General features: G+C 44.4%; 1 protein-coding gene across 1 annotated transcript in view; it reads right to left on the bottom strand.

Moving 5' to 3' along the window:
- SLC7A5 (solute carrier family 7 (amino acid transporter light chain, L system), member 5) overlaps positions 1-8,831 on the bottom strand; it is a 41,074-nt gene extending 32,243 nt beyond the window's left edge. Inside the window, exon 1 of the mRNA XM_010579603.1 lies at positions 8,265-8,831. Coding sequence (XP_010577905.1) covers positions 8,265-8,760 — 496 coding nt within the window. The 5' untranslated portion in view covers positions 8,761-8,831. The remainder of the gene's footprint in view (positions 1-8,264) is intronic.
- Between the last annotated feature and the right edge of the window lie 6 nt (positions 8,832-8,837).

Here is an 8,837-nt window from a genome sequence, read left to right as displayed (position 1 = left end):
GGGGCGGGGGGGGGGGGGGGGGGGGGGGGGAAAAAAAAAGGGAAACAAACAAGCAGCCGATCCACAGCTCTGCGAACTTGTCCTCATTCATAGGGGAAAAAAGGATCCAATTCCAGCACTGTATGTAGCTTGCTGATGGAGTGACAGGAGTTTGCTCAACCCAAGATCTTTAGCAGCTTTTCAGGTGAAACATTTCTGAAATGAGTGTAGGAATTCTTGAGGTACCGGCACAGCTGCCTTCATGCCGCATGTGAGGTTACATATCTTGGGAGCCTTGCGCAATGTTGCTTTTGTCCTTTATTTCATCTCCTACGGGTTTTCCCAGTCTTGACCTGTAGTGCTTCCTATATAATTCAGTATACACCTCTACAACAAGGATAAAGGTGTGTAAATAGCTTGCGTTAAAGAAGTAAACTCAACTAACTTGCTGCACTTTACCCATGGATTCCTATTCGTGGTATTATAGAACAAGAATGAAAATGCATAGTAGGGTAGGGAACTTGTGGAAAGAAAGGGGAAGAACAAAGGGAAATCCTCCACCTCAGCTTCCCCACCAGGAAAACAGGGACAGTAACACTGCCCACACACAGAGGATAAGTCATGCAGTGATTCCTGTCCATAACTCACGCGTTTCCAAAGCGCCTAGCCTTGTAAGACGATGCTTCCATTTACCATCTGCCGCTGGACCACGTCGATTTTCTCGTCACAATTACTTTCAGAACAGTTCTCAGCTCCTTTCCATTTCCCCATCCTACAGCAAAGGCTGCTCCTTTCACTCATGAAGTGCAGGTGGTGGACAAGCAGTTTTCTCTTCTACCAAAGATGGTACAAACAGGTTTCACACAGAGACAAGACAAACTGAGCTCATGGCCACCAAAAAACAAACCGCAGGGATGACAGCAGTACATGGCGGCACGGATACAAAATGTCCACACGCTTTAAAGAGAACTGCTGCCTAAGCTCACAAGAGGTTAGACACACTGAAAATAAAGAGTTACTCCACACAGTACAAATAAGGAATTACGCTATATTGACTACAGTGGTTTAAACGCATGGGAAAACTCAATGCCTTAACTATTCACTGAGGCCAAAAATTACCCACTTTATATTCAGGTGGCTGTGATGCCACAGCATCTTCCAATAGTCTCAGGTGTCTATTTCTAATAGCACAATCTGAGACATACATATAAGGACATAGACAGAAAATGGTTAGGGAAATTTCAACTTGATAAGTATTGAGTGAAGACTTGCGCCCTGCAAGGTGGTGAAGACAAAAAGCAGAAGGAAAAACTTTGCAGATATTTCTTCAAGGACAAGTCCCTGGAGAAACTTAACAGCCAGGGCAATTAGTCTGTAGAAGGGAAACACTTAGTACCACATGAGCCTGTTGGAAAGGAGCACTTGGCCCCAGAGCAAATGTGCCTCTATTAAAATCAACTTATAACAATAAACATACCTGGCAACCATTTACAGTTTCCTTGTTATTTTTCTTCCCAAAACAGCAGTGCTGAGGAATCAGGGAACGGGGGCATCAACAAACGACAGGTGAAAGGAAAGGCTGCCCTACCACTGGAGTGTAAGAAAAGGGATCGCCTCCAGACCCAGCCCCTAACTGAGACCATGAGCTCTGGACATCTCCAACAAACGGCCGCAGACGCCCCGAACGTGCCACAGCTCCGTCCCTCTTCCAATTCCAGGAAGCCCCTGTGCTGAAACAGGCTCCGAGCTGGGAGCCAGAGAAGTTAGTGCAAAGCGGGATGATGCTAGCATTTCATCATGGAACCCAGAAGTACCCACACCCTCAAGTTTCCAGAATTCTGCAAGAATATATTAACAAGCACTTACTTGCCATCTCTCTCTCAAAAGCTGTGCCAACCAGTGCGGCACAGGCAGGGCCAAAAGGCAGCACCAGGACTGCCTGGAGGAAGAGCTCAGTGAAGAATTTCATGCTTTGCAGATACTGCAGAGGCTGGATCTCAAGCCTATATAAATGCACCCATCGCTTTGGCACCAAGGTTCTGTAGTGACAGTGATACAGTTTACACTATTCAAATTGTGTGGTACACGAAAAACTATGAGGAACTTATTAAGGTTAGGGGAGCTAACTCCTAGCTAATGGTAGGAGTTACTGATTTGTCTCCTTAGAAAGATGCTTGTGTTTTTACTGTCAAAGTTGCTAGATGACAAAGTTGCTATGATGCAGCAATTCTGCAAAACAGGTCATTTTACCACAGGAAGACAAAATACAGACTTAGCAATAGGACAAAGAGGTATATTTCTTCCATTCCCAGCAAATTAAAAGGACTCCATAACTATCACAAGCTAAACGTCTTTTCCACCATGCCCACCTCATATGAAATATCTTCCTAACAGCAAACACCACTAATATTTTACGTGCACATTAAGCCTCACAGACGTATCACCACCCTTGCCAAGCAGATGGTCAGCTACTGCACCTGCAAAACATGGCATCTTACCTGGCCCACAACGATGTTACACTTATACAGAAGCACCTTCCCATAGCTGTACTGAATTAGGTTCCACAAATCCACAGGAAGGTGGCTGAACTTCAGCATGGAGTGCTAAATCCTGGGTCATGAACTTAGTGAAAAATTCCAGGCAGGTTTTAGTCTGGATGATGCCACCTATGCCATGCAGAGGGTCAGAATTCAGCTCTGCATGCTGGCTGGCAAGAAACTGCTTTTTCATCCATTGCATTTGATCTACTGGCCAATTCTGACACTGGGACGATGAGATTGTCAGAATACTTGAAATACCTAGTGATGTTGCTTTGAATTAGACTGACCATGGAGAGTTTCTCTGAAAAAGCCTTCCCAATTTGTTCATGTCAGAAAAGAAAGACTCTGAAGGATCTCAGCTGTACTGTAAATCATTCAAATACAATAAAATTTAATGGGACATTTGTTGTGAGAGCCAAGAGAGAGATGCCAAGAAATGCAGTAGTTGCTTGCTGTGTTTCAAGAGTCCTCCAAACCTTCATCCATTTCAGGAGTCCTGCTAGTGTCAGAGGCTGTTTTCATTAATGCTACTCTCTCTAATTAAATGCGAATTTAAAAAAGCAACCTCAGTCTTGCAACATTAGCCAGACAGCTGGGATTCTACGAAGACCCCTTCCTTCCACTCTGGTCAAACAACTGCATATTTACTGATACAGCTTAGTCATTTAATCTACCTTTCTGGAGGAGGAGAAAAAAAAAAAAGTCTTCAAAGCTTCACACCCTGCTTGTCCTGGCAGATTAATTCCAAGTAGCAATGCTGCAGAATAAACCCATCTTAAACAGACAAGCATAACATGTATTTTGTCTTTGCCTTGCTTACCGTCTAATACCTGATGAGTTGAAAATCTCCCCATAGCTTCACTTTAAACAGCTGGTCAAACAGCCAAACTTGTCAGGTTTAAAGTAAAACCTTAATACCAAATAAAGACGTTCCTGCTTTCAACATATGTGATTTCTAGTTGAAATGCTGACACTGAATATTCACTTATGGACTACGGCTATAATTTGGCAAGCGTTCAAGGCATGTGTTCATACACTTTTGCCAAACCCTGGATTCGATGCCATTCTCCTCCTCTAACACACAATGTACTCAGGGGGGTGTCAGGCACTTACGCTTCTGTCTGACATGTGCTATTAGATATGACTCAACTCTGCACTGACTGCTACTAATTCGTCCACTATTAGGCTGTTCATAACAAAAGAGACAAATGGGAAATATGTGATCATTTTACTGGAATTCCGTCCTTGCAAGAGGAGTGCCCAAAATAATATTTCATAAGCAGCAATGGAAGGCTAAAGAAATTTTAAAGAAGATTAAAATACTGTAGCTTTGGAAGTAGCAGATATTGCTGCAGCATTATTGGGGTTATTAGTGCCAGATTAGCATATATAATTAACAAGTGATAAAAGGCTTCAGAAGCTAACAATCAAACCACTGATTTGACATTGAAGATCAAGAGTAAAATTACACGCAACTGGCAGGGCTTCTCAAGCTTCTGTGGAGATTATATTGTGAAGAAATAAGTAAATTACAGAACAACCTGTTATGTAGCACACAGGGGGTGTGTGGCAAGCTGCATATAAGAATGTGTATAGAAAGAACAGTTCAGGCACTTGTGAAACACCAAGCAGCGTTATCCCTTGTCTCCCTTATCTACAGGGAATTTACTGTACCACAATTCAAAGACCTCTCGCATGTAGGAAATCTGCAAATTAACAGGTGGAAATAAGGAATATGCACGTTATCTTTAACTGGGCAATTTGAAACTTTCCATCTTTGAGCGATCTCTAGAACATACACTGTGTATTAGGTTGTGCTCTGTGATTTTTTTCAATTATTTTTGTTAAGATTTATCAGTTCACATTTAAGAAATGTTAACACAAGTGGCAGCCAGCTGTAAAAAGAGAATCTGACCCATTTGCACTGTAAGACATCAGGGCTGCATTTCAACTGGATGCTGTTCCGCGTCACTGTTCAGGCTGCTACCTGGACACCACCTCTTCAATGGGAAAAAAAGACAGGATTGAACAGTTTTACAGAATCCCGCTTCTGCTATGTGAAGGTGGTCCTGCAACATACACAAACAACAAGTTCTTTCAAAACTACACTTGCTACCTAAATATTTTTAATTCAAAGTCCAAAATATATTGTAAAAAATCACAGAAAAAGATACAAGTATGTTGGAAGTGCAGTGCGAATGTACGTTCCACTGTGATGCTTCCTCAAGAGAAAAAAAGAGGAGTCAACAACAAATGGCATGGATTCTCCTTTATCTACATAGGTTCAAATGTGCACCTGAGACAGAGTACAGAATCCTTAGTAGTTTAAGCCTTTGCTATGTACAATACTGATACGGTAACGCAGATGTCATCAAATATGCAAAGTCAGGACCTAGGAACTGTCCCTCCATCCTCTACAGAAGGGGTAAAATTGGTTTAGATGAGATCATATTTGGGGGAATTCAAATTATTGGTGGGTTTTCATGCATATGTACAAATTCTCAGTTTCATGAACTTCAACTTTTTCCTGTTCAAAAATGCTTGGATACCAGGTGGACTTTGTGTTTGTCATCCCTTAGCATTTGCTTTTATGATTTATCAGTTCTAAAAGTATCAGCCACCCAATCTTACAGGTAAAATAACACGCTGTTTATGAGTTACCCAAGTAACCCACAGCCTGAAAAGAGTTAAGCCAAACCACCTGCAAATTCTTACAACTAGGGAGCACTGGCTGTTTTGCAGTGAACATAAAATAAGCCACGCTAACGATGAACAGCTTGACCCACCTTGCTACAGGAAGACTTCCCTGTAGTGAATTCCCACACTTCTATTTGGCAACCTTAATAAGCATCCATGTTGTCTTACAGAAGAAGTAGTCTTGCATACTAACTGTCTGTAGATTACAATCTCGATAGCAGAAAATACCTATTTGTAGTTAAATTCTACTTACCACCCACTTTGTTTTCCTGAGCACCGTAAGAGGAACAAAATTCCCTATTCCAACTATTTTTCCTTTCTTTCGAGACTGTGATTTATTTAGATTATCTTAATGCCTAGGAATTCAATTTCTGTACTTCACGGCGGCAAATAGCGAACAACACATTATTTATTCAACTGTTCAACATCAGTAACGCTCAAAGTGGAAACAAGTAACTTTTGTTATTTCTCCACTTGCTAGAAACCATGCAGTCAATTGCATTTTATGTTGAGATACGAATTTTGCAGAAAATACAGCTGGTACTGTTCTAGAGGTCTGGGTTTTGGCTACATAGTAAGTCAACCGTATTCCAGCCTGGGGCCCCAAATTCCCCTATTGCTTGCTAAACTGTTCTTCGCCTCTTTGAGATAACTTGTTCACATATGCTCTGGAGCGTATGCACAAATAGGCCATTTTTCCTACCCTAGGGCTCTTGAAAAAAATAAATATCTCACTAGGTAGGGGTATGTTTGGAACAACCATGTAACAAAGCTGCTTCTTAGTCCATAGAAGTTTTGTGTGACTCGGTACGTCCTTGGTCCAGATTGACTTCATTTATTGTTCCTAGTTCATGATGCGGTTTTGGCACCAGACAGTCAAAAAACTAACTCCAAAAATCAAAGTTACAGAAAACTAACTTGCTGAAGGCAATGCATGATGAACTAACCTTTTGTAGCAAAGGAGACAAACAAAAATTTAACCCAAAGCATAAACAAAATAGTAGCCAGCGGTGTAGGAGGGGGAGTAGAGTTTAAAGAAGAAACACATGGAAATGACGCAGATTTGTAGAACTAGCAACTCCTTCCTTGGCATTTCATGATAAAGGTTCAAGAACAAGTTCTGCTTCAGGAAAACTACTAATTGCTAGCAAAAGAAAGTTGGAGACACATTACTTACTGGAGAAGCATAAGAGGGAATGAGACCTGGCATCAAGAAATTTCATACTGCAATCCACCCTGTCACTAAACAGATCTCACCAGGGGCAAGTCTACTTTACCTCTGTATTCGTCTTCTGATCAGTAAAACGGGAACACGGACACCTCATCCTACCTGTTTTGGGAAAGGTCCTGCAGGCGAAAAGTTACTTATTACTAGAAACATGTTCTCAGAGGCTTTGCCAACTACAGTATGTTCTTGCACAGCAAAACTTTGACATGAAACAATAAGAAAAGTCCATCTAATCAACGCTCTAATTCTGTTGGCTTCTCAGCAAAAAAAGTGAATGCCACATGCGTGCATGCATGCATGCATGCCCCTTTTCTCTCTGTCACTGAAGAAACCATATTCCAGACTGGCAGGGAAGCTCTAAAACCAGATTTTTCACAAGACCCTACTTGAGGCAAGAAACCCATCAGCAGAACTATTTTCTAACCCTGCTACAGCTTTCTTAGTTGTGTGACTGTATTTCCTTAATATATGCACTCCACTTTGTTAAAAACTTGGATGGAAAGTCCACATGGCTGTCTACTTGCCATTATGTTCTTAAAAATTTATCTGGGGAATGAATAAGTTTCAATCTCGCCCAAAGAAAAGTACAATTTGCTGCCCTGCCCGTGACATGTAACGTATCTACCAAAAACTCTTGTCAGTTTGTGTATGAAGACATTTACACACAATATATCTACCCGTAACGACCATGTACTGCAACTTTCGAATGCCTGCAATCCTCAGAGGGTGAAGGAATCTAACACAATCTCCCTCTGGACAGCGCGAACAAGCAGACTTCTCTTCACAACCTCAAAATGAAAAAATAAAAAGATCAACTGATTGTAACTTTGTACACCAAATAAATGCTCTATAAAGCCCTCACAAAAAATTACATCCTCTCCCAAGATACATCTTTACAATGGCACAAGAACTACCAGTGGAGAAGAACACAGATGGAATAGGAAATGAGGAGAGTAAGGCTGAAAATGGTCCTGTTTTTAAAGAATGAGGAATTTGGAACGGGATGACTTTGCAATCACCGGAGCAATGGAAAACGGGGCTTCACTGGCAAAACCGCAAACCTCAAAATACCAGAGAGACGATAAAAACGACAGCAGGAGAGAGTGATCTGTGGGCCACGGCAAACATCAGTAGCCCTAAATTCATCGCAGCCTGAACTCCTCTGCAAGGCAACATCTCGTGAGATGTAATGTTTACTAGCAAAAAAACCCCACCCTCAAACCCCAGGTTTTGAGCATGGTATGAGCGCACATACAGCTGAGAAACATCTCAAAACTGGTGCTGAAAACAGCCAGGCACTGCAGCACAGGCCACGTTCAGCACCAGCTAGCTGCTCGTGACGGGTGAATTCCCAACTGCATGTTATCCTCACCGATGTCTGCACACGAACGCCCATCCCATCCCAGCCACCGCAGCACCTCAGCACTGCAGGGTTGCAAGGCGGATCCTACCCTGCCCGAACACACTCCCGCAGGAGGGCACGACAAATCCCGCTCCGGCACGTGGGCAAAATACACGTTACATCTATCGCTCGCCGCGTTGCCAGAAATCGGAGAGGCTCGCTAGCCCGTAACTGGCATTTTGGGGTATTTTTTTCTCCATTTACTTGGGATGGGGCCACATTTCCTACTAACGCTGTTCAAAACAGCCTGAAAAACCCCAGCACGCAGCCGGCGTCGCCCAGGAGAGACGGTGCATCTCCGACAAAGCGACGGGCTGGAGGCAGCCAGCTGTTTGGGCAGACTTTTTGGGGGAAGGCGACGGGGAGCGGTCGGAGCCACGTGGGGGTAGCAGGACAGCAGGCACCCGCGGGTACTTACGGACACAGAGACAGGCCACCAGCTTGGCAGCTTCGTCGGGCACCGGGCAGGTGGGGAAGATGGGCTTGAGCAGGTAGGTGGCAAAGACCAGAGCCACGATGTACTGGGAGGAGGGCCGGATGATGAGCAGCTCTATCCAGAGCTTGAGGAAGGCGGGCAGGGAGCCGTACACCTCCAGCATGTAGGCGTAATCCCCGCCGGATTTGGTGATGGTGGTGCCCAGCTCAGCGTAACAGAGGGCCCCCACGATGGAGAAGGCCCCGCAGACGGCCCACACCACCAGCGACAACCCCGGCGAACCGGCCTCCCGCAGCACGCCGGTCGGGGTGACGAAGATGCCGGAACCGATGATGGTGCCCACGATGATGGCCACGCCGTTGAGCAACGTGATGGAGCGTTGCAGGGTCACCCCCTCTCCCTCGGCGGAGGCGCAGGGCGAGGGCGAGCGGGGACAACCGTTCTCCTGCGCCCCGCCGCCCGCCAGCATCTTCTCCATCGCCTGCTTCTCCTCCTCCTGCGCCAGCGAGGAGGCCGAGCCCGCCGGGCTCCTCTTCTTCACCGCATTGCTGCTGC

This window comes from Haliaeetus leucocephalus, unplaced genomic scaffold, assembly GCF_000737465.1.
Source record: "Haliaeetus leucocephalus isolate CR32 unplaced genomic scaffold, Haliaeetus_leucocephalus-4.0 Scaffold668, whole genome shotgun sequence".
NCBI classification, from domain to species: Eukaryota; Metazoa; Chordata; class Aves; order Accipitriformes; family Accipitridae; genus Haliaeetus; species Haliaeetus leucocephalus.
The sequence above is the reverse complement of the archived record's forward strand: the minus strand, read 5'-3'. Positions and strand labels throughout refer to the sequence as shown.